Source organism: Chiloscyllium punctatum, chromosome 40 (assembly GCF_047496795.1).
Source record: "Chiloscyllium punctatum isolate Juve2018m chromosome 40, sChiPun1.3, whole genome shotgun sequence".
In the NCBI taxonomy this organism is placed as follows: Eukaryota; Metazoa; Chordata; class Chondrichthyes; order Orectolobiformes; family Hemiscylliidae; genus Chiloscyllium; species Chiloscyllium punctatum.
This window is the reverse complement of record NC_092778.1, coordinates 56,625,707-56,653,419: the sequence shown is the minus strand read 5'-3', so window position 1 is coordinate 56,653,419 and position 27,713 is coordinate 56,625,707. Positions and strand designations below refer to the sequence as shown.

Here is a 27,713-nt window from a genome sequence, read left to right as displayed (position 1 = left end):
ACAAACCTTATCGAGTTCTTTGAGGATGTGACTAGAAAAGTTGATGAGGGTCGAGCTGTGTATGTGGACTTCAGCAAGGCATTTGATAAGGTTCCCCATTGTAGGCTCATTCAGAAGGTCAGGAGGAATGGGATACAGGGGAACTTAGCTGTCTGGATACTGAATTGGCTGGCCAACAGAAGACAGCGAGTGGTAGTAGAAGGAAAATATTCTGCCTGGAAGTCTGTGGTGAGTGGTGTTCCACAGGGCTCTGTCCTTGGGCCTCTACTGTTTGTAATTTTTATTAATGACTTAGATGAGGGGATTGAAGGATGGGTCAGCAAGTTTGCAGACGGCACAAAGGTTGGAGGTATCATTGAAAGTATAGAGGGCTGTTGTAGGCTGCAGCGAGACATTGACAGGATACAGAGATGGGCTGAGAGGTGGCAGGTGGAGTTCAACGTGGATAAATACGAGGTGATGCATTTTGGAAGGTCGAATTTGAAAGCTGAGTACAGGATTAAGGATTGGATTCTTGGCAGTATGGAAGAACAGAGGGATCTTGGGGTGCAGGTACATAGATCCCTTAAAATAGCTACCCAAGTGGACAGGGTTGTTAAGAAAGCAGATGGTGTTTTGGCTTTCATTAACAGAGGGATTGAGTTCAAGAGTCATGAGATCTTGTTGCAGCTCTATAAAACTTTGGTTAGACCGCACTTGGAATACTGCGCACAGTTCTGGTCGCCCTATTATAGGAAAGATGTAGATGCTTTGGAGAGAGTTCAGAGGAGGTTTACCAGGATGCTGCCTGGACAGGAGGGTTTATCTTATGAAGAGAGGTTGACTGAGCTCGGAAGCTTTTCATTGGAGAAAAGGAGGAGGAGAGGGGACTTAATTGAGATATACAAGATAATTAGAGGCATAGATAGTCGATAGCCAGAGACTATTTCCCAGAGCAGAGATGACTAACACAAGGGGTCATAGTTTTAAGCTGGTTGGGGGAAAGTATAGAGGGGATGTCAGAGGCAGGTTCTTTACACAGAGTTGAGAGAGCATGGAATGCGTTGCCCGCAGCAGTTGTGGAAGCAAGGTCATTGGGGACATTTAAGAGACTACTGGACATGCATATGGTCACAGAAATTTGAGGGTGCATACATGAGGATCAGTGGTCGGCACAACATCGTGGGCTGAAGGGCCTGTTCTGTGCTGTACTGTTTTATGTTCTATGTTCTACATCTATGTCACAAGACCCTGTAGATGAGTGCATTTTAATCACATGGAATCTGGGTAATGCTTTATAGAGATTTAAAAATATGAATTGGTGCCTGTGTATGAGAATGGCATTGAAGTTTGGTGCCAGAATTTTTGACTATAAATGAATTACAGATTTTGCGGGGAGAAAGTGGGCTTTTGGAGCCAGGTTGAGCCATCCTCTACTGTTGCACCATTCAATAACATCATGACTAATTTCATTGTGGTTTCAACCCTGCATTACTGTCAGCTCCCAATAGGTTGTGAATCCCCTGTCTTTCAAGAAGCTGATTCTGGCTTCTAGAAATTCAATAACATACTTGACTACTTTCTGGGGAAGACTGTTCCACAGGTAACAACCCTCCAAGCAGGCAACATTGAGCGGTGTGGCTGCACAGTGACTCTGGGGCTCCATACATGTCAATTAGTATGCGAATGAATGGCTTCCACTTATTGAAGCTTTTGACATGTGTGGACCTCAAAAGAAGTTACAAGAATCATAGTGAGCAAGGCTGGTGATAGTTACCTATCCCTAATTACCTTTGAAATAAGTTACTTGCTAGCTTTTGTGGCAGACAGTTAAGAGTCCACCACATGGCTATAAATCAGGAGGCAGATATTGAGCAGTTAAGGATGTCAGATATGTTTTGTGAAAAGGAAGTTAATAACTGGCTGGATTTTTAAGATTGAAAACTGTCATTTTTACCATTCCTTGGACTAGCTTTATGTTTCAGATATGTTAATTGAATTTAGATTGTAAGTGCTCTGTTGGTGTCTGACCCATATCACCAGTGAATTAACTGGCACTTGGGTTTGTATCAAATGATATTATCATTACACCACCATCTCCGCCAGGTCACCAATTTTAACCATAATGGGTACAGGCCCAGCATAACAAAGTTGGTTAACTTTTTGACAATATTCTCCCAGGAATGAGTTTTCTGAACCTTCTCGTAATTGCTTCTGATGCAATTCCAAACTGTACCACAACCCCACAGGTGAACTGCAACATCGCAGAAATGGATAATTAGGTTAAGACAGATATATTCATCATTGACATTTTCACCTAAAATTTACTAAATGGTAAGGACATAGAGAATACAAGTTCTAGATGTATTCCAGTTTGCATGTTTAAGACTCAGGAAGGGCTAAAAAAAAATCTCTTTTTGGGTTCAAAACATGCAACACAAGTAGTGCATTTCTAGATTTTAAAAAAATCAAGCTAAGCACACGCTGAAAATGTGAAATTAAAAATAACGAACATATATTTTGGTGACAGTGTTGTATTTTGAACAATTTGAGAAGCACGAGACAGGAAAGAAAGCTGTTGAAGACATTGGCAGACTTGAAGCTTTGCTGAAAGGAGATAGAGTTGTAACTTTTCACCTTGCAGTCAGCAGGGGTCGGACACAAGAAACAGACTTTGGAGTAGGAACACCAATTTCTACAGCCTGAGAATAGGGTGTTGATTGGCCTGTTGATTGTTAGCATGGAGATGGGAGCAGGAACAGGCATCTTCCAACCTTAGTTCTCAGATCAGAGCCAGTACACAATGACATTACACACTGTGCATGTATCTTGCATGTATCTTGCAAATTGTCAAACAGCGTACTGTGTAAATAGGTGATGTGATATTAGTTTCAAGACCTGTGGCTGCTGTGTTTCTATCATGGCACATTTTTCCCAGCAGCTGGCAGACTGTATCAAACATGTCCCATTGACTGCTGGCAGTGGACTGATAATGCTGAACTAGCCATTCTTGTAAGCTTCTGGACACCACGTCCATAACTTAATGGGATTGGGAGTAAATGATTGCAAATTATGCCAATAATGTCAGTAATAGTGCTGATGACTAGTCTGTACTGTACTAGGAATTGCATGGAAACCATTTGAATGTTATCTGGCATGCTTGCATTTGTGTGCAGGAAAGCGTGTGCGTGAACACAGGGCTCTGACTATTTGAAGTCAGCAAAAGAAATTTGTCCACTGCTCTTTTCGTTGGGGAAGTGGTTATGAGAACTGCCAGTCTCTCATGTGCCATAACAACACACTGATCAGTCTGTCTACCTACCTAGCGTATGGACCAAGATTTTAATGTCACCTGTTCCTGCTACATCTCCATGTCATTGGCCCAACCAGTCAGCACCATTACCTTGCGCTGCATTAATTTGTGCTCCTCTGAAGTCTGGTTTCTTGCTTTATATTTCTGGTGAATCCAAGGCAAAAGCCTTCAACTTTTATCCATGTATGTGTTCTGTTAATTATTTGCATACCTTCTGGATTTTGGGAACATTACCTTTGACTTGTTAATATTGTATATGTTTTTGATTATTATCTGTCTCCGCTCCATCTATCCGTTTTGCTCTTTTATATCTTTGAATAGAACAGAGGTTTACTTCTGAACCAAGGTTCAATTTTCTTCCAGCAGAAATAAAAAGTAAAGGAAACAAATGCTTATGGATATCCTTGAAAGAATATGAAGTTTTAAGAAGGAATTTGTTCAATGTTCTATATGAATGTGATGCAAGTCTTTCCCCTGTTTAATTAATAACAAGGAGTTTCAGACTTTATCATTAGCCAAAAGGAATTGCATACATTTTAGAAAAATATTTAATGAGGGCCATACAAGAAGCTGCATTGTCTCTTAACGAATGTCGCTGGACACATAAACATTAGAATATATCTCCGCAGTAACTTTGTGTTAGAAGCCATAATACTTCAAAGATAAAATACTTGAAAAAAAATGGACAATGACTCAGAGGATTTGAAGTAATGGCATTGGTGTAAAAGACTAAATTTCAGTAATTGTATGCTTAAAGGCTAATGATTTGACTTGTTGATTAACATACCTTATTGATTTTTGCATGGTTAAGGCATTCTTTAAGGACAGTTTAGGGATTAAACTGTTTTAAATTGTTTCATTTCCCTCTGGAAGTTAGTGTTGGAATTTTGTCCTTCACACATTACTTTCCTGAAAGGGCAGCATCACTTAGATCATTGTTTTACTGTTCAATGTAACAAAGTAAGGATATATGCCTAAATAGGCAGTTTGCATTTGGCAACAAAAGCATTTGTAAGCCCATGACACAGCAATCCGACTAAATAGGCTGTAGAATATATTTTGTTGTTTTGGCTGCTTTGGAACCATCAGGAAAAGTTGTTTTTGATCTGTTATGTAACCCTAATACACAGTGCAGTTGCTGTTTGGGCTTAACACCTAGATCAATGACAAGTGCTACATTGTCTCCCTATGGTTCTGTCATTCAATTCAGATGTGATATCTGAGCTGCTTGAAGTAAAAGATCCACTTACACCATTTCATGTTTTGTATTATTCTCCCTTTAATAATCAAAGAATAATTATCTGATTTACTGTTAGTTTTATGTGCAAATTAGGTACGTTGTTCAGGAATGGCTTAGTTTACTGATAGAGTTCTTACAGTCATACAGCATGGAAATAGACCCTTTGGTCCAACCAGTACACGGCAACCCTAATCCCAAACTAAACTAATCTCACTTTACTGCACTTGGAGTGGTTCAGAATAGAAATTCCAGTATGGTGGTAAATTGGATGATCAGCCATGATCATACTGAATGGTGGAGTGAACATGCATGCCCAAATGACCTATTCTGCTCTTCTGTGCAAGTCAAGAGGTGGTGTTTTCACATCAAAAAGCAATTGATCAGCCTTCGTGGCCGCTTTTAGCACTGTCTGAGTTGAGGTCTTGCAATGCAACCCTATTAAGTGTCTGTTGCATTGGTTCAGGAGGAACCTCCTTCCCTGGGGGCGAACCAATATGTCTGGGCGCAGAGTGGGAGAAGCGGATATGGCAGAGGTACATTAGCCCAGGTTGATGCTGGGGCTGAAGTGGGATCTTGCTGTGCTCACCACCCCCTAGGGAAAAAAGCTTGGAAGCTCTCACCAGGCAACACCATCCATGCTGAGCCTAGAATCTTTCCGGATCATTTTGCTTGGAAGAATAAACTGGTCTATAGAAGACCTCTTGTCAACCATTCACAGTCAGGTTTGGTATGTCTTGAGAGCTTCCCCTGTGGAGCTGCCTCTGCCTGTGTTACTGGGTCTATTTTTGCTACAAATGCATTTAAGGGCATCATTGATCTAACACAGTATTTTACTAGCCACCTCTTTGTAATGAAATGCACAGTGAAAGTGTCACAAATGGCATTCACATTTTTCATACTTGATTACTACAAAGCTCATGAAGTGTTGGTGTCTACAGTCGGATGAATGTGAACCATAAGTTTTCAGGAAACTACTTTCAGTAAACCTGTCTTTTGATTTTGAGTGAAATACAGTGCAGTCAGACCCAGAAGTCTCTTCCTTCTATTTGAAGGTGGAGTAAGGTTCTGGGTTAAACAGGAGTTTATTGCTTTCAGATTTGCTTAGAACTGTCTGCAAGTAAAAGGCAGAATCTTCTGCAGTTAGGCTGCTGTTACCACATATTTCAGTTGACTGCTTATTTTTTCCCTGTCTTAAAAACTTGGGACTAGAATTATGTAGTTGCCAATTCTATACAACTCCCAAGTTGCATGTGATTCTGCTCCTTGGAAATACTGGCAAGTAAGACTTTTAGGTTAATAGTGTTAACAAATCTAGTGCATGTATTTATGGTATCTATTGTAAGCCGTAGTCTTGTAGGAAGATTTTTTTTCCCATAATTTTCTTGACAACCCAGTGTTAAAGAGAAAACCAAACCCAAGTGATAAAGTTGTTCAAGTGACTATTTTCCATATTACAAGTTTTCCAGCTCAATTTGGAAAATATTTTGCTGTACTAGTTTTGCGCCCATATTTGTTTTTTATGGGGCTCAAGTAGTCAATTTGACCCCGTGAGCAATCTCTGACATTCGAGGTCTTGGCTGATCTGTTTTGTGTTCTAAATTCCACATTACCATTTATCCCTGAAGATTTTTGATTCCCTTGCCTAACCAGAATTTATGTAGCTCTGTCTTTTAAAAAAGTGACCTTGACCCCATGACCTTCTGAGTCAGAGTACCAAAGTAGCGCAAGCTGTGAGGAGGGATAATCTCATCACTATCTTAAAAGGATAATCCCTAATTTTAAAATCGTACATCCTAGTTCTCGACTGGCCCTGATAAGGAAACATTCTTTCCATGTCCACCCTCAAGACCTCATGGAGTTCAATCAAATCACTTGCTCTTCTAAACTCTAATGGAAACGAGCTCAGCCTGTCCAGTCTTTTTTGAGGCAACTTGCTCATTCAGTTATGATTCTTGTAAGCATCCTCTGATCTGCCTCCAATGCATATAAATTCTTCCTAAATTAGTAGAGAGGAAAGGAGATAGTGATACTGTTTTTATTTCAGAGCTGATTTCAATGGGGTTATGGTATTGCAAATCTTAGTTTGTTAGTAACGTGAGTTCAGAGAGTTGCCTTTCCTTCTAGCCTGGCCTCTGATTACATATGAAGAAGTTACTGCAATAGGAAATTACTGCTATCCAGCATTTTTAGTGCCATCCTGCTACCTTGCTACACGGCTGTTCTTTAGAAGTAATATTGAAGTGAGAATAAAACACTTTAGTGCACAGTGTAAACCAAATAGTGGCACACTGACTAACTTGCTGTCCTTTCTTCTTGGTAATTAAATGTTATGGTCATTTTTTGTGTTGGAATGGTCTTTGCTTTTTTAAAACAGCCTCAAATGTGGCTTTTGCATTTCCTGTAATTTGATTGTGATGTCTTTACTATTCCCCAGTCTTAAATTGTAACCTTATTTTGTGGTATAAACATACAATGCAGTTGTGATCGACAGATTATTAGGGAAAGCGTAAATGTTAAATGTCCTAATTTAGAGTAATGCTTAAGAAAACGCAAATTCTGTGGTGAAAACCTGTTGCCTTTAGCAGTAATGTATTCATTTTTTTTCCAGCTGGGGATGCAGATGATCCCCCACGAATCACACCAAACCCAGTCATCAATGGTAACGTAGCAATGGCAGATGGACACAACAACACAGAGGAAGACATGGAAGATGGTAACATTTTGTTTTTTAATTTGTTCAGTAGTGAAGAAATCCTTTATAGTTGGGAATACTAGTCTTAAGTTAGGCTAGCATCTATTTTTCAAAAATTTGTTCCACAAATGTCTGCTGGTAGAAGGCATAACTTGAGAAATGTTTCTGGAAAATTATTCTAACATTAAACTGAAACTATTTTATTTAAGACTTCAAATCCAACCAATGACTTTCTATCTTCATGGCTTAAGTTTTATGTTGGGTGGCTAATTCTTTTGCATAGCAAAGTAGTGATGGCTGTGCTGGAATTGAAAATATTTTGTCACATCTGTTTTAAGGATATTTGAATGTCCGGTTACACAGCTAAACTTCCTTTCTCCCTCCCCCTCTGCAGGATGTTTTAATATCATCAATAGATTGCTTAAGCAGCAGCCATTGATTTGACCCCCATACATTTGGTGCTGAATATTGACAGCGTGGTGTGGATTTCTCCAATTCATTTGATTGGACAATTTCGTAACATGTGATTGGCTGTGAAAAGATGACATACCATCCACTTTGACCTCCTTTCCGTGTCTATTTTCTGATTGTTCTTGCTTTTTCAAATGAGAAAATCAGTCAAGAAGAAATGTACTTGAAACGGGTTACATGGAAGTATTCCACTTGACGATTAATAGATTGTGACTGATTTACAAATGTGCTAGGTTTGGTTTATTATTACATAATGCAAAATGCTGGGGAAGGTAACCTGAGGCTCTGCAACTGGTGTTTTGATAGTATTTTTTTTCCCCTAAATTGTTTTAAGCTGAATAATACTAAAGGTGGGATAACTGGAAACATTGAAACTCGTTGAAATCAGTATCCAATAGCTCGCTAAAATTTGGAGACTAGATGATCCACTAGTAAGTTTTTAAACCTAGCAAAGAAGTTAGCTCCACTTCCTTTGAATTACGTAAAGGTTTGCAAAAAAAAAAAAATTTTGAAGGCATATTTCATACATTGACAATCTCAAATGCGTATGCCAACTTAATATTCTGAATCAAGATAGTAAATGTGACTAAAGTTGTTTTTGTTTGGTGGCAGAACTGTTTTGTCTTTAATTCTAGATATGTAGCAGTAATTATTAAAATAGCTTTGGATGTTTTGATACCTATTGTGAAACTTTTAAGGTTGAACAACCGTTTTGATGAAAATGGGACTAATAACAATGCTGTTGGTTATATTTTGCTAAATCTTTCTTAAAGACCAGATTTATTATACACATTCTCCTCCAGATCAGATATTCTACAAATGAACACTTGTGGGTTTTATATGCCTGCGCAGCTAAACGGAAGATTGAGAATTGCACACAGTTCTAGCAAGATGCCTCCCCGTGGGGTAGGTGCTCTCTGATTAAAAATCCTGGTCACAAGGAATTATTTTCCTACTTGGAGCATGTTATGAGAGTTTCCTCAATTCTTCCTCATTCATTCAACTTCTGCATATAAATAGGAATTTCAGTTATTTGATAGAGGTGGAAAAGGGAATGAGCATTTTAAGAAATTCGCCATTGCACTCGCATTTTGGTCAGATGATCTTCCCTTCTCTGGTTTAAGACTGTACTTCCCTTGAATTTGTCTTGCTGTTGATTTGTTTTGCTTAGTTCTTCATTATAGGATGAGATTTATTATGGAAAATCTGCAAAAATGTTTTTTTTTTCAAATTTAACTATATTTTTAAGAATGTTTTCCCTAAGTTGATGCTTCTCAATATTGGTCCCTAAGGGCTACATTAGTTGGTTTGGTTGTAGTGCTGAATTTGAAATTTGTAAAGTAGAGGTTTCCCCTCAAGTCACTGATGTTTCAGCCGATCTTCAGTGCAGTTTCAGAATTGTCAAACTTGTGCTAATGTTTTTGAAAGCTTTCAATGTAGTAGTCATTCATTGAATTTGAAAGCCAGAATTGTTCAGTTACAAGAAAATCTGCAAATCCAGGTCAGGCAAGGAGTTGGCTTAAAGCAGGGAGTGCTTTTGAAAGATGATATGGCCTACTGCGGTGCTAACTAAAGAGCACATTGAGTTCCTTCTTGCTTTATCCAGTCATGTAGCAAGTCAGCAATTTTTTTTTTGTCATCAGGCAATTGTCCAGTTTTTGTTCCAATTAAGCAGTAATGCTGTTGGTCTGCATTTAGGCATTGCAGTAGTTTTGGATGTAATGGGATATGGAACTTCAATTTCAAAACAAGAGATATTGATTGGGATCAGGAAACATTTTTTTCTCAAAGGGTTATGTCTTAGGACTTTTTTTTAAGGTGATTGAAGTAGGATCTTTTGAATATTTTTAAGTGAGAGGTAAATTATAGATGAAAAGATGGAATGAAAGAGGTAGATGAAAATGTGGAGTAATTTGCTTAACCTCTAACTTTTATTGACTAGCAGAGCAGGCTCAAGTGGCTGAGTGATCATCTAATTTTTCTGTTCATAGCTGTTGTAAATGTGGTGAGTTGTCTTGGATAGCTGTTGAGCATGTAATTGAAGTGTTTTTAATGTTAGACAAACATTACAGTATTTTAACCCATATGTTTTAAGTCAGGCCTGAAAACATGAAATGCTGGAGGTCACAGTGAGTCAGGAAGCATCCATGGAGAGAGCAAGCTAACGTTTTGAGTCTGGGTGATTCTTCGTGGGCTGGAGTGAAACGTGGAGGAGGCAGTGTTTGTGCTGTAGCTTGGCGGGGAGGGAGGTGGTGGGAATACTGGTTGTGCATGTTTTGGATGTTCAGTACATTGAGCCATGTCCCTTTTGGGTAGAAAGTATAATTGGTTCTCTAGTTATTGAAGAAGCTTTGGCTATGGATGCGATCTATGTCAATAGAGGGAGTGTATAAAGTCGTCATCATAGAGATGTACAGCATGGAAACAGACCCTTCGGTCCAACCCATCCATGCCGACCAGATATCCCAACCCATCTAGTCCCACCTGCCAGCACCCAGCCCATATCCCTCCAAACCCTTCCTATGCATATACGCATCCAAATGCCTATTAAATATTGCAATTGTACCAGCCTCCACCACATCCTCTGGCAGCTCATTCCATATACGTACCACCCTCTGCGTGAAAAAGTTGCCTCTTAGGTCTCTTTTATACCTTTCCCCTCTCACTCTAAACCTATGCCCTCTAGTTCTGGACTCCCTGACCCCAGGGAAAAGACTTTGTCTATTTATCCTATCCAAGCCCCTCATAATTTTGTATACCTCTATAAGGTCACCCCTCCGCCTCTGACACTCCAGGGAAAACAGCCTCAGCCTGTTCAGCCTCTCCCTATAGCTCAAATCCTTCAACCCTGGCAACATCCTTGTAAATCTTTTCTGAACCCTTTTTCAAGTTTCACAACATCTTTCCGATAGAACTGCACGCAATATTCCAACAGTGGCCTAACCAATGTCCTGTACAGCTGCAAAGTGACCTCCCAACTCCTGTACTCAATACTCTGACCAATAAAGGAAAGCACACCAAACGCCGCCTTCACTATCCTATCTACCTGCGACTCCACTTTCAAGGAGCTATGAACCTGCACTCCACGGTCTCTTTATTCAACAACACTCCCTAGGACTATTGATTTGTCAGGCTGTTGTGATGTTGCTGCTGCACCTGTCTGAGTAAGAGAGCAAGACTTGATTGGAATTACAACTTCTGTTTTAAAGATTATGCAGCAACTTTGGGAAGTCAGGAGGTGAGCTTATTGTCAAATATTTGGTTCCTGAACTGCAAGCAGTAATTGCATTTATGTGGGGACGCCACCAACTGCAAGCTCCCCATCTAGTCATTCACTGTCTTGAGTAGGAAATATATTGCCGTTCCCTCACTGTCACTAGGTAAAAGTCATGGAATTCCCTCCTTTTAAGGCATTATGGATGTAGCTACAGCACTTGGATTGCAGTGGTTCAAGGAGGCCCTTCATTATCACCTCAAGGGCAACTAGGGATGGGCAATAAAAGCTCATGTCACATGAATGGAGAAAAGAATTTCAATTTCATTCATGGTTAAACATTTGTGGGAGATTGTATCCAGGCTTTGAAACATGAATGTTTCTTGTCACTTCAATGTAGCCAGGTTTTGCAGCACTTTTCATTATTCCCCTGGAGCAGAATGAGTGATTTAAGGTCAGTCTAATGCTCCCCTTGCTCGAAAAGACGACTGTTGAATCAAGTGTCCTTCTATGAAAATATATGCAACTCTTCTGTGATATTTCTTGCCTCATTTTCTTGCAATGCATTGCTGACTAAGTCTCCTGAAATAAGATTGTAAGAAACACAAGACCAGAACATTCAGACTGCAAAGCCTACTTTGCTGTTCTTAAGTGGCTCTGATTTGGGAGTAAACTCTATTTTCCTGCTTGTATTTTTTTTTTCCCCCAGAGCCATAAAATCATTGACTCCCTTGTTGCTCAATAATCTGTCTAACTCAGCCTTGACTATATTCAGCAATCTGCTCTGCACAATACTTCTCAAAATTCCAAACCTGAAGAAACTTCATAACTTCTTCCTCATCCTTCCATCAGTGGTACTGATGATTGAGTATTGCTATTTCTTGTAAGAGCTTCTGACACTTGGGTATCATTCGTGTTGTCCTTTGACAGACGCTGCTTTTTGAGCTGAGTCACAGAACAATTATTTCCAGACGTAGTTGGGAATGTGTAAAAGTGAGTAAGTTGTCATAGTAACTTGCTTTTTCACCGACCCTCATTTCTTTTGGATTACTAACTTCAGTAACTAAAGATGTAAACCTAAAAAACACATGAGGGAGTAGTTTCTCTTCAGTTTCCATTTTCCAAAATTGGTCTGTCTTTTCACTGTATCTGTGGATGTCTCTTTCATTTGTGCTGTGGGTGCAGTGGCTGAACTGTCTCAACCAGTCTGTCAGTGCCTCACGTATTGGAAGCTACCTCCAGCTGTTTGAAAATCTGCAGTCTTTGGTCAATGTATTTTGGCCTTCAATAACTTGGTAGAGGCACAGCATGCAACATAAACATGGCAAAGCAATGTTCAGTTCTAGACCCATTGTTAAAACCTGAGGGACAAAACGTTGGGAAAACTGAGGCAATCAGTATCTGTGACCTCTGAAACTGTGCTCAATTGCAATAACTGGGGGTCCAGTCAAACATATGTTGAATGAGCTTATTTACCTTCTGCACAAGATTACTTGTGCAAAACAAACCTTTGTTTTGGACGTGGGCTTTCATCAAGATCTAAATGATCCACTCGGGGTAGGAGGAATGTGTTTTATTTTTCTTTTGGCCTTAACAAGTAACTTGATGAGGACCACATTTCAGCATATTAGATTTAAAAAAAGTCAGGAAGATTGTATCTCACTACCAAAGCTTTGCCATGTTTTCCTCCTCAAGCCCCAATTTTGATGTCACCAGAATGTACAGAAGAAGAATGACAAGTGAGTGCTGAAAGACCCTAAATAATTTCAATAATCTGGGGTGAAAATTGTGTTTTTTGAGGTGACCTGAGTATTAGAAGAATGCAGAATAATTAAAGAGACTTTATACTCTGCCAATAAAAAGGAGAACAAAAGTATTGGGCAAAATAAAAGCTGTGGCAGTACAAATAATTGGCTGGTAAGTAAATCATAGGAGCTTGCAGACATTTGTTTCTGTAATTTTTTTTGTCCTTGTGTACTTAACTATTGACTCTTCTCTCCCTATTGGAAAAAGATGCTGTCGCCATGTACACTTGCCTGTAGTCTTGTAAATGGTACATCTATGGTGCTAAAATGTCTGCAAATTATCTGATTTAAAGAATATAGTACATGGTAGTGATAACTCCCACTTCTCTAAAGGAGGATCTTCCACACAGACATAAACCACCCACCGTCCTCTTCTGTTCTCTAACTATTTCATTTTAGCTCGGCTGTTCTTAGATCTACCTGCAAGTGGTGCATGCAATCTTCAATATTCCAGTTAATTGGATTGGTGCAGATTAACGCTTGTGTCTGTGGAAGACTCTCTGTGGAGAAATGGTGAGTTATGACAGTGTAAAGTATTCCTTTCTTTATAATTAGGTTTTGACTCAAATGTAAGGCCTGTATATAAAGAAAAAAATGCAGTCATTGAATTGCTGTATTCTACCACTGAATGTGGTAGATGTGGTAGATGCCTTAAGATGTGTAATCAGTGTTTCATATTGTGTAGGTTTGTCTAATAAGTTAGCAAGTCTGTTCACTTTATTTTTTAATGTTACTTGCCTTTCTATATTAATAACCAGAAAAATTGTTCTTTGGTGGCTACTTGACTGGAAGTTGAGACCAGAAAAGCGCAGTTCACTGTGTACCCTTCATGTTAATTGATTTATTCTAATTAGTTAATAAATTGATGCTAAAAGGGACTAATCTGAATACTCATCATCAAGGATATTTTGATCTATGTTGTATGATATATGCTTAGTTTATATTTCCATTGGGCGATTGGCTTTATTGATGTTTTGCCCTTTGGAGCAGTGAAAATGTTGTCATTTCTTCACAAATTTCGCTCAACTATTATTTTTAGTCTACAAAACTTTCATTTATTGATATCCTTGACCGGTTTCATCTGATGTCTGTCTTGGCTAAGACTGCCACAAAGAAGTTCTGTTGCTTTATAACCATTCTTCATTTTCCAAACCATTGATTTAACACTCAAACGTGAATGGCTGGCTACAGAAAAGATACACATTGAGAATGGGCAAGAATATGAAAGAGAATAGAATATGGCAGAGCGTCCTGTTTTTAAAAACCCTGGGAAATGTTTGTTGCGAGGCTCTTGGATGTAATTGCCAATGTTAACGTAGAGTAAACAGTTAATGAAAGCAAATGGCATGTTAGCATTTGTTACCAAGGAATTGGAGCATAAGTGTAACTAATAAAATAATGCATAGCATTTGAGACCAAATCTGAAGTTTTACTGTATTGAGGCTTGTTCTCCTCTTAAAGATCCTTCACTTTAGAATGTGCACCATATCCATTAGACTCTATTGTAGGATAATAGATTTAACTTGAGGAATGTTCAAGATGATGAAGCATGAATTACCTAGAGTTTGTACAGATCAAATCTAAATGTAAAAATTCTTCAGGGACTTAACGGGGCCATTCTGGAGTGCAGGGTCATAACTCAATATCCAAAAGTCTGTGACACACTAATCCTGATGCTGAGATGTTGAAGCTGCAGGAGGGCTTTTGAGGTGATGTTTTGTGCCTGTACCTCTGTGTCAGAACGTCCAGGTTCAGATCCCACCTGCCTTCAGTCTATGCATAATGTCTGAACAGGATGATTAGAAGTATGTATAATGGGGTTTGTTTAGCACTAAGATGTGCAAGTTCTTGACTCAGTTGACTGAATTGTTGGAATGACGCTGAGGGATGTGAGACTGAGTTGGATGATCAGCAAACACCTTGAAAGATTTAATCTAAGCTTGAGCACCTCCTTTATTGTGATTGTTTTCTCAGCAGTACCTTGTGTCTCAATTTCCTGTCTTACTGAGCTCTTTCCAGCTTTGTTCATTGTCACTGGATTGATCCTTTATTTCCACTTCAATGTTAAATTAACTTGTATATTCTTGCCTTAACTTAGATCAAATCTTTATTTCACTTGGAGAATGAAACATGGATTTGTAGTCCTTTTACCCTAAGACTCTTAATGGAGCTTACTGAAAAGTTGTGGTATCATACCATGTCAGAGGGCAGATAAGCATGAGCTTGGTCAAAGAGGCAAGAGTAAGGAGTGTCTTTTGTCTGAGCAAGTAACCAAAAAGATTAATGGGGGCAGAGGGGTAAGACATTGTTTACTTGGACTTCAGTAAAGCCCTTGACAAGGTTAAGACCATAAGACATAGGAGTGGAAGTAAGGCCATTTGGTTCATCGAGTCCACTCCGCCATTCAATCATGGCTGATGGGCATTTCAACTCCACTTACCCGCATTCTCCCCGTAGCCTTTAATTCCTCGAGACAACAAGAATCTATCAATCTCTGCCTTGAAGACATTTACCGTCTCGGCCTCCACTGCACTTTGCGGCAATGAATTCCACAGGCCCACCACTCTCTAGCTGAAGAAATGTCTCTGCATTTCTGTTCTGAATTTACCCCCTCTAATTCTAAGGCTGTGTCCACGGGTCCTAGTCTCTTCACCTAACGGAAACAATTTCCTAGCGTCCATCTTTCCAAGCCATGTATTATCTTGTACGTCTCTAAGTCTCCCCTTAAGGTTATGTGTGGTAGACTAATTAGTAAAGTGAGATCACATGGGATTCAGAGAGAGCTTGTCAATTGGGCACAAAATTGTCTTAATGGTAGGGGACAGAATGGGTCCAGTTTTGTTTCATTTATTAAAATGATTTAAATGAGAATATAAAAGGCACAGTTAATAAGCTTGCGGGCAACACCAAAGTTGGTCATCTAGTGAAGCAGATAACCTAAGATTACCAAGATATCTTGATAAATACAAGGGCAGGACTTCAAAACTTAAAAGTAGGGCCTTGGGTAGTGTGGTAGAACAGGAGACCTTGGGGTTCAGGTGCATAATTCATCGAAGTTTGCAGCACATATAGGATGGTTAACAAAACATTTAGCATACTTGCCTTTATTGCTCAGCCCATTTGAGTATAGGATTTGCAATGTCCCATTTAGATTGTACAGGATGTTGCTGAGGCCTCTTAAGGAATACTGTGTCCAGTTCTGGTCACCCTGTTAGAGGAAGGATAATATTAAGTTGGCAAGGGTTCATAAGACATTTACTAGGATGTTCGCAGGAATGGATAGTTAGAGTTAAAAGGAGAGGCTGGATAGGCTTGAAGGTTTTTGACTGGAGTGTAGGATTTTGAGTGGTGACCTTAAAGCTTTATAAAAGCATGGATATAGCTAAGGTGAATAGTGTGTCTGATTGGGGGATTTCAAGACTAGAGAGCATTACTTTTAAGGTGAGAGGAGAGATTTTCAAGTCATATGGGGCACTCTTTCTTTTGAGGTTTGTGTATGCAATGAACTGCTAGAAGAAGTGGTGGATGCAGATCGAGTTTAAAATATTGAAACTACATATAAGTAGATAAGTACATGAACAGGAAGGTTTGGAGGCATATGGCTCAAGCACAGGTAAGTGGGAGCTAATTTAATTTGGGATTATAGTCAGCATGGACTGTTAAACCAAATAGTCTGTTTGTGCTGTATGACTTGCTGACTTTTAAGTAGCAAAGCGCGGTGGAGAGGCGCAGAGATGGAAGATTAAACATGGGCATGGCCATTAGTAGTTAAAATGAGGGCTTCTCAAGTCTAAAGTCAGATAAGTGCATATTTTGGTATGTAGTAGGTTGGATAAGATTAGAGATTGGAAGGGCAAGGCCGGAGAGAGATTTGTTAATGAGGATGGAAATTAGTGTATTGAGGTGGTTAACTGGGACCAAATGTAGGTGTCCAACACCGGCACCATAGTGCTGTTCGCTGTTCATTTTTCAGGACTCCAAACTGAAATTGCTTAATTCGTTGATCTTTTCTCTCTCCAAATATGTGCGGACTCTAAGCCGAAGCTTTCCCTTCCTTGATCACTGGATTCACTTATTTTACCTTCTGAACTTCATATGATTCTTGTTGCACAATGAATCTGTGATTATTTACTTTTTTTTCAATAAAGTTAAAGCGGACATATGCCAATGAAACAAGTTCTGAAGTTTCCCCATTAACTTAATTTCCCATTGATCTAATTACTCTTTTTTTCTGTAACTTCCATGGAATACTAATAAGGATAAATAGATATGGATTTTTTTTTCTTCGGCAAATCAAGGGTGTAATTTTCTTATCTGATGTTGACAAAAGCCCAACTGCATCCCTCCCTCCCTTGATGTACATGCGCAGCATCAATCAACCTTTAGTAGTATGGTGCTTTGATAGAGTACTACCATTAGATGGTATTTCAGAGGTGTCCATTTGTATAGGCACAAGTTGTGGTTCTGTTCAGGAGAGCCAATGAATCGTTTATTGCAGCTGAGTTGCTTACTTCCTGAGCATTTCACTGCAACGGTGTTGTGCTACAATATGTAACTATATATTGGGCTTAAAGACGTGAGGAAAATATTATCAACAGTGGGCATTGACTTAAACTTTTTGACCTTTACATCCACCAAACTTGATGGGCCTGATCCAAACTGACAGTACTGTCCTGCAGTTGTTTTGGCATTCTTAGCAGCCCCCTGGAAGAAAAGGGCAAATGCTTGCATGCAGAAGCATGAGGCAAGACCAGTTAACACCTCGCGGTGAAAAGTTTTCAAGAGAATCTATCCCAGTTTTCTTGTTCCAATCTTCCATTTGTTTCCTGTTTACAAAGAATGAGGAAAGCTTATATATGGTAAGTAAAATGTGGACAAACAAAGAATGTCACTGCCATGTACTCAGTTGATTTAAGTAGCTGCTTTTGGATGGTGTTTTGTTTTGCATATTTCATAAAATTGGTGGAGAGTGCGTGACTGTTTTATCCTTAATTGATCTGTGTTACTGTGTGCTACCTCCCTGTAAGCTGCCTCTATTTGTTGACAAATTTGGTCCTTCAGTTTAAATCAGTCTGTAGCACACGGTTGTCAATAGAAAATATTGTCTGGAGTTGTGGAGAAGCTGTCTCAACTTGCTTTCCAGAACACACTATCGGTATACAGTGATCTAAAAAGCTGAAACTAACACATTTTATTAGAAATGTGTATATTGGTGTTCATGTCCATTTGTAACTAAGATTGTTTGCTAAAAAGTTTTCACAACATGCAAGAATGTTGGTGTTTTGCTAGTGAAAATATTTTTACCTCCGTCAAATGGTTACAGGATTGACTTGGAATTCTGCCAGCTCTGTGGAAACCACAGATTAGATTTGGGTGCTGTTCAACAAGGTAAGGTGTTAACCTTAAAATTGATTTCAGCTTTAATGTAAATATAAAAAATGTTGTTTTTATTTTAACAGACACCAGCTGGCGGTCAGAGGCGACATTTCGTTTCACTGTGGAACGGTTTAGTAGGCTCAGTGAGTCTGTGCTGAGTCCTCCGTGTTTTGTGCGAAACTTGCCGTGGAAAATTATGGTGATGCCTCGCTTCCATCCTGATCGGCCTCATCAAAAGAGTGTTGGCTTTTTCCTACAATGTAATGCCGAGTCTGATTCCACGTAAGTAAGAGTTTATATTTTTCTTGAAGATTGTGGATTATGATTGCGCATTATTTTGGATAGTTTGAAAAAGTTGCCTGATTTACAGAAACCTCCAGGCTCCTTTTAATGGGCCTGATTGTGGCTTCATTTCAAGTAAATGATACTAATACATTAAATATGATGCAAGAAATATGAAATACACTATTGAACACTTTGAGACTTAGTGGTTGATCAAGTAATTACAACTTGGGTGTATTTCTGCAAAACTAAGCAAATCATTAGAACTTAATCGGATTGGGAGGGATATAGACAGCAAAATATTTGTCCTAGTTGAATGATTCAAATGAAATTAGCAGCAGTTCTGTGCTGAATGAGTGCCAGAGATCCATAGTGGCAACTCTAAACTTAGCCATACACTTGTTAAACAACTTCTGAATTTCAAGAAATTAGTTTTTAAACATTAGATCTGCTTTCTAAACTGAGTGCCTTCCTGAGTCACTTCAAAGAGTATTGAGCCAGTTATGTAACTTACGATTGGGCTTGATATTGGATTAGTTATGTGTGACTCTTGGCGAGAGATAAATCTTCTATTGATTAAAAATTCTTCATATTCCCTGTTGTAGGTCATGGTCCTGTCATGCCCAAGCGGTTTTGAAGATAATCAACTACAAAGATGAAGAAAAGTCATTTAGTAGAAGAATCAGTCACCTTTTCTTTCACAAGGAGAATGACTGGGGTTTCTCTAATTTTATGACTTGGAGTGTAAGTCCCAAAATATAATTGGTTCTGCGATCAAATTTTTTTTGTCGTCCAAGTCAAGTTGCAAGTATGCTCTGTTTGTCTCTTAAAATTGCTATAAGAAAATAGGATTGCTTGAGGGGGAGATATGGGAAGTAATGTAAGCAAGCTTAGCCTAGTATAACACTACTGCAGAAGCACAGTGTGCCTGCATCAGCCCTTAACAATGAATTATCCTTCTTGGAATATTGTCATGCTGCTCTTTGTTTAGCACCTTCCTGTGTCATTGAGGATCATCTATGTACTGTCCTTTTGACAAACGATTCCCAAGATTTCTTTGCACCCATCACTTTGCTGCTTTTACTGATTTACTTCAAATTTGTCGTCTTGTTCTTGAACACTTTGAGTGAGAGTATTTCTTCCGAATTTTCTTTGTCCAGACCACTCATGATTTTATATAGCTGATTCATATCTCCTCTTTGTGTTCTGCAAGGAAAGCTGAATCTAGCTTCTGTAGTCCATCCTCATATATGAAGCTTCTCATCCTTGAAACCATAATTGTAAATCTCTTAAATCATTGTTGCACTGCCTTCACATCAGTCCTAAGGTGTGGCACCCAGAACTGGTGCAGTATTCCAACTGAGGCTGAGCAAGTGATTTGTATAAATTCAACACACCCTCTTTGTTTTTGTGCTATAAATGCTCATATTAATGAAACTTGAAATATTGATTAGATTCCCTACGGTGTGCGAACAGGCCCATCGGCCCAAAAAGTCTGCACCCACCCTCCAAAGAGTAATTCACCCAGATCCATTTCTCTCTAACTAATGCATCTCTAACACTGGGCAATTTAGTATGGCCAATCCACCTAACCTGCACATCTTTGGGTGGTGGGAGGAAACTGAAGTACCTGGAGGAAATGCATACAGACACAGGGAGAATGTGCAAACTCTACACTCCAGCTCAAGGCTGGAATCAAACCTGGGTGTCTGGTGCTGTGAGGCAGCTGTGCTAACTACTGAGCCACCGTGCTGCCCCACTGTATGTTTGTTTAATTGTTCTCTCAACCTGTCCAGCCGCCATTAATAACTGATGCACACGTTTACCCAGATCTTGCAGCCCCTTTAAAGTTGTATCCTTTATTTTATCTTGTTTTTCTGTTGGTCCGACCAAATGAATCATCATCCACTTCCCTGCATTGAACTTCTATCTGTCGCCTTTCAACCCAGTCAACCAATTTGTCCACATGTTAAAGTTCTACACTGCATTCCCCTTAGCTTACAATATTTCCAAGTTTCGATTTGTTTACAGATTTGGAAATTGGACACTGTACATCAGCATCTAGATCAATAACTGGTATCGGGAAAGGCAAGGTTCCTAGAGCTGATAGCTGGAATACTCCATTAAGAGTATTTTCCTAGCTGAATAAAGCTTGATTACCTTTTTTTATCCTATCACTTATCAATTCTGAAACTATTGTTTATACCCCATTTACTCCTGAATGAAAGTTTGTTTACGAGTCTGTTCTGCTGCATTGTATCACATGCATTCTGAAAGTTGATGTACATCACATCGATATCATTGGTCCATGGTTTCTGCCTCCATGTATAAAAATCTCCTTTTTGGGCCACTTTCCTCTTTACCACCCTTATACTGCTTTTATAGTGAAGGCAACTTTAAGATGCCCTCTTTTGTTTGCCAGTCTCTCTTCATTCTCCCACTGTTTCTTATATTTGCTTTTCACTACCCTGTGAATCTTCTGTATTCTGCTTGGATTCTAATGTATTTTCAATCTGGTTCGTATGACATCTGAGGACTTGAGGATTTGTATGTCTCCCCTTTCCCTTTTTAGACAAATTTTTTGAGCCTAAACCATCTTTTTGTAGATGACTCAGTATTCAATTACTGGTTTTCTGCCTGCCTGTCATTGCAGTTAGTTCAGTCCAGATCCATTCTGAGCCCACTGAAGTTGGCTTTCATTCAGTTTATTATTTTTAATCTGAATTGTTCATTGTCCTTCTCCACAGTCATCCTTAAATGTTACAATAGTGTTCGGTGTCACCCAAATATTCTCCCATTGACCCCTTTCTCCAGCTGGCCACGTCATTGCTAAAAACCAATCCTGCCAGTGCTTTCTAGATCATTAGAGTAGAAACATAACATTCGATATATTTGCCATTTACACTACCATAATCCGAATCTGTGTTGAGATAATTTAAATCTCCTATTGTAAGCACTGTATTATTTTTGCTGATCTCTAATACCTAATTTTCTTGCAAATTTGTTCCTCTGCATCTCTTGCTAGTTGGTGGCTTCTGGAATGCACCTGGCAATATAATTGCATCTTTTTGGTTTCTTAGTTCAAGCCAGATAAATTCTGTCCATGACCCCTCTGGGGTGTACTCTTTATCCAGCACTGCAGTGGTCAACTGAAGCAATGCAACCATCTATCTCCTCTTGTGTCCTTCCTTAACCTTCTGAATTCCTTCTATCCAAGAGTGTTTAGCACCAGATCATACCCTCCCTTGAGCCAGTGATCTGCTGTTGCTGCAGCTTCTTACTCAGACTTGGTAATCTGCCCCTACAACTCCCCAATCTTTTATTTACCAAACTGTGTGTTCATAGTAATGGTGATTTGATTTTATTTTATTACTTTTCCTTATTCTGACATCACTTATTAATTTAGTATTCTGTATTCTAGTGCTTTCAATACTTGGAGAATTGAATATTTTTCTTCGTTCCCACATCAGAGTCGGTTTAGATTCTCCCTCTATATGAGCAGAATACCCCTCAAGGTGCTCAGTCTTTTGCTCTGTTCAGGTCTCATCTTCTCTTCTTCTCCTCTTTTCCTCCTCCTCACCCCCCCCCCCCCCCCCCGAATCTGTCCCAAGAATCTTTAGGCCTTCCTTGCACCAACCTTGAAGGCACACATGAATCTATCTTGTCCTCCTCCAGTTTCTGTTCAGTTGCAAGTGGTACTGGGATCAGTCTGAAGAACACTACTTTTGAGATTATCCTTGCTAACTTTTGCCTAGCTTCCAAAATTCTGACTGCAAAATTACATTCCCTTTTGCAATCAATGCCATAGTTAAAATGTGGACCACTGCTGCTGTAAACCAGGGTAAGAAAAGAGTAGAATTACCATTGCCAGACAAATTTATTAAGTAAAGTGTTGGAACTGCAGGCTGATCAGAGTGTAGATCCAAATAGATTTTGAAAGGAGTAACATAGTTGTTGTATTGGTTTTCACTTTTCCTAAGCTCCCTTGACTTTGGGCAGTCCCATAAGGTTGAAAATTAGCAAATGTTACTACTTTTTTTTTACAAATGGGGTGAGTGGAAAGTAGGATATTACAGCTTAGCTTAATGTGTCATCAGGTTGATGAGGTATTTCAAATGTTGTGGCAAAGCTGTTGGATGCACTCAAGATGTCAGGAAGAGTCAACTTGGCTGTGAGAAAAAGAACTCTCAATTTATTGCAGTTTGTTGTGATAGTAGAGTGCTGTGGATGAGGTGAATGGGTGAATGTTTTGTACTTTGATTTCCAGAGGCATTTGATGAAGTACTACATCAGTGATTACTGTAGACAATTGAAGGTCATGATATAGGGGCAGCATGTTGGTATGGTTAGAAGTTTGGCTGGCTAGCCAAAAGCGGACCATTCTTGGTATCAGTGCATCTTGGCAGGGTGACAATTGCAATGAGAGATTCTGGGATCTCAACTCTCTGCAGTTTGTCAGTACCTTTTTTAAACTGTCTCCCAATCCAAGCCATGTTTGTCAAACTTTGCTGATGGCAGAAAGATAAGTATGAAGTCAAGTTTGGAATTGTCCATTTTGGCTAGACGAATAAAAATTGATTGAAATGGTGAGAGATTATAGCGACCTGAGATAAAAAGGATCAAAGTATACCAGAGCATGAAATGAAAAGACTGCAGGTATAACAAGTAATGGGGAGAGTTTAATAGTGTCACTTATTGCAAGGGGAGTAAACTGCAAAAGTAGAAAGGTTATGCTTTGATTATGAAGGCTGCTAATGAGACCACATTTCGATACTGCGTATGCTATTAATAACTTACTTCAGGGTGTAAATGCCTAGCAAGCAGTCCAGGAATGGTTACCAAACAAATACTTGCAGTGGATATGTGGTCTGATCAGGATAGAGTCGAAAAGTGTGGCACTGTAAAAGCACAGTAGGTGAGGCAGCATAATTTGCTGTAGCTGCATGTCCCAGGTGAGCCATTACCATTATTCCAAATCTATAAACATGCTATCCACTTAGCTGTCAGTCTCAGTGGTTCACCATGGTGATATAACCTGCTGTTCAACCTCTGAAGCTTTGAGCTCATGTTGCTGCAACTGATGACATTTGTTGTACATGTGATTGTCTACTACTGTGGAAGCATGGTGGAGCTGCCGTGGCACAGGATATGCAGAAGCAACCCTATCATTCCTTCATTTATTCATTGACTCTCTGTTACTGTGTAAAACTGCAACTGTACCGATACTGAAACACATTAAACCATGATTAAAACTTTGCTAGGACTGATGAATACCCAAGTCAGTTTAGTTTGCTAGTTGAACCAAGCCTTATTTCAAAAGAAATGCTCACCAACTAGACATTTGCTCTTAATACGTGATTTTGTTTTTAGTTTGTCATTTGTTGGGTCATAGTCTACAATCAGCAGTACTCACCAGCCAAACACCTAATGTGCTTTCATGTGATGTTATACCTCTTATCTTTTTCAAGTGCTGGAATAACTAGTTGCAAGTGTGAGCTAGATATGATCTCGTGATTTATGCTTCTGAGTCAATTCTTTGCTTCCTTCGGCGTCTAATTTTCTACCCCTACAGTTCTTGCTCATTTGTGCTGTCTTGTTTCAGCTTACAAATTTTAAGATGTTGAACAGTAAAACTGCACCCTCTATCACTCTCACTCATTTGGCTGAGAAAAGCTTAGTGATGCACAATAAATTTGCTCATTTCCCTCAGTCCCTGTGCAAATGTGCATCTGTATGTTTCAATCTTTGCACAGCTCATGACAATGACATAATTGTACTTTGTTAGTAAAACAAAGGTGATAATGCCACCCCCACCCTGAAATTTTTTAACTGCAGCAAATATAGACATAATTGGTACAGTCTTTCTTCATACTCAGTCCTTCTATTCCAGGAATCCGTCTGATAAAGGTTTGTTGCATTCTTCCATAGCTAGAACATCTCTCTTTGAGTCTAAAGATCAAAACTGCCTGTAACACTCCTCCAGGTGTGGTCTCCCAAAGGCCCTGTATAGTTGCATTAAGGCATTCCTATTGCTGTACTTTAATAGATAGACAATAGATGCAGGAGTAGGCCATTCAGCCCTTCGAGCCTGCACCGCCATTCAATATGATCATGGCTGATCATTCCCAATCAGTATCCTGTTCCAGCCTTATCTCCATAACCCTTGACTCCACTATCCTTGAGAGCTCTATCCAACTCTTTCTTAAATGAATCTAGAGACTGGGCCTCCACTGCCCTCTGGGGCAGAGCATTCCACACAGCCACCACTCTCTGGGTGAAGTAGTTTCTCCTCATCTCTGTCCTAAATGGTCTACCCCGTATTTTTAAGCTGTGTCCTCTGGTTCGGCAGTCCCCCATCAGCGGAAATATGTTTCCTCCTGCCAGAGTGTCCAATCCTTTCATAATCCTATACGTTTCAATCAGATCCCCTCTCAGTCTTCTAAACTCAAGGGTATACAAGCCCAGTCGCTTCAGTCTTTCAGTGTAAGGCAATCCTACCATTCCAGGAATTGACCTCGTGAACCTACGCTACTCTCCCTCAATAGCCAGAATGTCTTTCCTCAAATTTGGAGACCAGAACTGTACACAGTACTCCAGGTGTGGTCTCACCAGGGCCCTGTACAGCTGCAGAAGCACCTCTTTGCTTCTATACTCGATTCCTCTTGTTATGAAGGCCAGCATGGTTTTAGCCACCTTCACGACCTGCTGTACCTGCATGCTTGCCTTCGTTGACTGGTGGACAAGAACACCCAGATCTCTCTGAACAGCCCCTCTCTAAGAAGGCCAGCATGTAATTCGCCATCACCATCTGCATGTTTAATTTCATCACTGGTGTACCAGGGCACCCGAGTCTCATTGCCTCTCCCCTTGTCCAGTCTTCACCATTCAGATAATCTGCCGTCTTGTTTTTGCTGCCAAAGTGGATAACCTCACTTATTGGCATTCTACTTCATGTGCAGTTCATTTACGCATTCAGTCAGCTTGTTGAAATCACATTGAAATATCCCTACATTCTCCTCAGCTCACCCTCTCAACCAAAGTTGCTTTTCTGCAAATTTAGAGATATCACATCAGATTTCCTCATCTAAATCATTAATGTATATTGTGCATATCTGGGGTCCAAACACTGAACCTTGCAGTACTCCACTAGTTAATAATAATTAATAATTAATCTCTGCCACTGAGAAAACAGCGTGTGTTTTCCTATTGTTTCCTGTCTGGCAATGAATTTTCTATCCATGTTAGTACACAATCTCCAGTCTCCATGTGTTTCTGTTTTGCATACTCATACCTTAGGTGGACCTATGTGAAAGACTTCTGTAAGTCCAAAACCCAATTCACTGGCTCCTCTTCCAACTCTACTAATTAGATCATCTTGATTCCAGTAGATTTGACAAGTATGGTTTCCCTTTTTGTCAATCCATGTTGATTCTTTTCAGTCCTGTCACTGTTTTCCAATTACTCCACTATTAAGTCTTTATAATGAGCTCAACGATTTTTCCTTCCAATATCAGATGAACTGGTCTACAATTCCCTGCTCTTTTTTTTAAAATAGTGATGTTACATTGGTTTGGAAGATGGGCTGGCCACCAGAACTGTTCGCGAATCTTGAAAAATGGCCATTAATACATTTAATTATCAGTGTTTCTTTGCTCTGCCCTTCTAGATTCCACTTCAAAGCTGCTGGGCTGGTTGTGAATAATAGGCAGCACAGTGGCTAAGTGGTTGACACTGCTGCGTCTCAGCACCAGATATCCATGTTCATTTCCAACTTCGGGCGACTGTCTGTGTGGAGTTTGCATATTCTCTCCTGTCTGCATGGGTTTCCTCACACAGTCCAAAGATGTGCAGATTAGGTGGATTGGCCATGCTAAATTGCCCATAATGTCCAGTGGATGGGTAGGCGAGGTGGACTAGCGGTGAGAAATGCAGGGTTACAGGGATAGGGTTGGGTCTGGGTGGGATGCTCTTCAGAGTGTTAGTGTGGACCTGTTAGGCTGAATGGCCTGTTTCTACGCTGTAGGGATTTTGATAGATTCAAAAATTGATCCACATAACATAAAAAAGGGCATCAGCTGATTTATACTTTTTTTAAAAATTGTCCCATGGAACAGAGGGTGCATAAAGTTCTATCCTGTATCATAAATGAGACGTTGTTTTGTATTTAACCTGCCTGGACTGTTGCTTGATATTGGATCAGATTAAAATGTTCATGCCAAATGAGTTGGCCAGTCTTAAATTTATCACCCCTCAATTTGGAGTTATGCCCTCTGGTACAAGCTGACGTCATCATCCTAGGAAAGTCTTTCTCTGTCTACCCTATCTAATCCTCTGACCATCTTGTATGTCTCTATCAAATCCCCCCTTAGCCGCTGCCTTTCCAATGAGAAAAGACCCAAATCTCTCAACCTTTCCTCATAAGCCCTTCAGACCAGGCAACGTCCTGGTAAATCTCCTCTGCACCCTTTCCAGTGCTTCCACATCCATCCTGTAATGGGATGACCAGAACTATACACAATATTCCAAGTGTGGCCGCACCAGCATTTTGTGTAGTTGCAGCATAATATTGCTGTTTTGGAACTCGATCCCTCTACCAATGAAACCTAACACACCGTATGCCGCCTTAACAGCACTATCCACCTGGGTGGCAACTTTCGGGGATCTATACACATGGACTCTAAAGATCCCTTTGCACATCCACACTACCAAGAATCTTTCGATTGACCCAGTACTCTGCTGCCTTGTTATTCTTCCCAAAGTCCATCGCCTCACATTTAGCTGCATTGAACGCCATTTGCCACCTCTCAGCCCAATTCTGCAGTTTATCCAAATCCCCCTGCAACCTATAACTTTCTTCCAAACTGTCCACTACTCCACTGACTTTAGTGTCATCTGAAAATTTACTAATCCATACACCTATACCTGTGTCTTAGTCATTTATAAAAATGACAAACAGCAGTGGTCCCAAAACGGATCCTTGTGGCACACCACTAGTAACCGGACTCCAGGCTCAGTATTTTCCATCAACCACCACTCGCTGCCTCCTTCCAGAAAGCCAATTTCTAATCCAAACTGCTGAATCACCCTCAATTCCATGCCTCTGCATTTTCTCTATCAGCCTACCATGTGCAACCTTATCAAAGGCTTTACTGAAGTCTAAATAGACCTCAGCAACTGCCCTACCCTCATCTACATGCTTAGTCACCTTCTCAAAAAACCCAATGGGGTTTGTGAGACATGACATGCCCTTGACAAAACCATGTTGACTAATTATCGGAAGTTTTTTTAGAAGCTTCTAGGGTCAAATTGAATATTGGCACCTATAGTATGTTCATTGAATA

General features: G+C 39.8%; 1 protein-coding gene across 4 annotated transcripts in view; it reads left to right on the top strand.

Moving 5' to 3' along the window:
* usp7 (ubiquitin specific peptidase 7 (herpes virus-associated)) overlaps positions 1-27,713 on the top strand; it is a 100,652-nt gene that overhangs the window by 20,648 nt on the left and 52,291 nt on the right. For all 4 annotated transcript variants that reach the window (XM_072559990.1, XM_072559988.1, XM_072559989.1 and 1 more), the window contains exons 2-4: positions 7,141-7,245; positions 18,174-18,372; positions 18,978-19,116. In XM_072559990.1, coding sequence (XP_072416091.1) covers positions 7,141-7,245; positions 18,174-18,372; positions 18,978-19,116 — 443 coding nt within the window. The remainder of the gene's footprint in view (positions 1-7,140; positions 7,246-18,173; positions 18,373-18,977; positions 19,117-27,713) is intronic.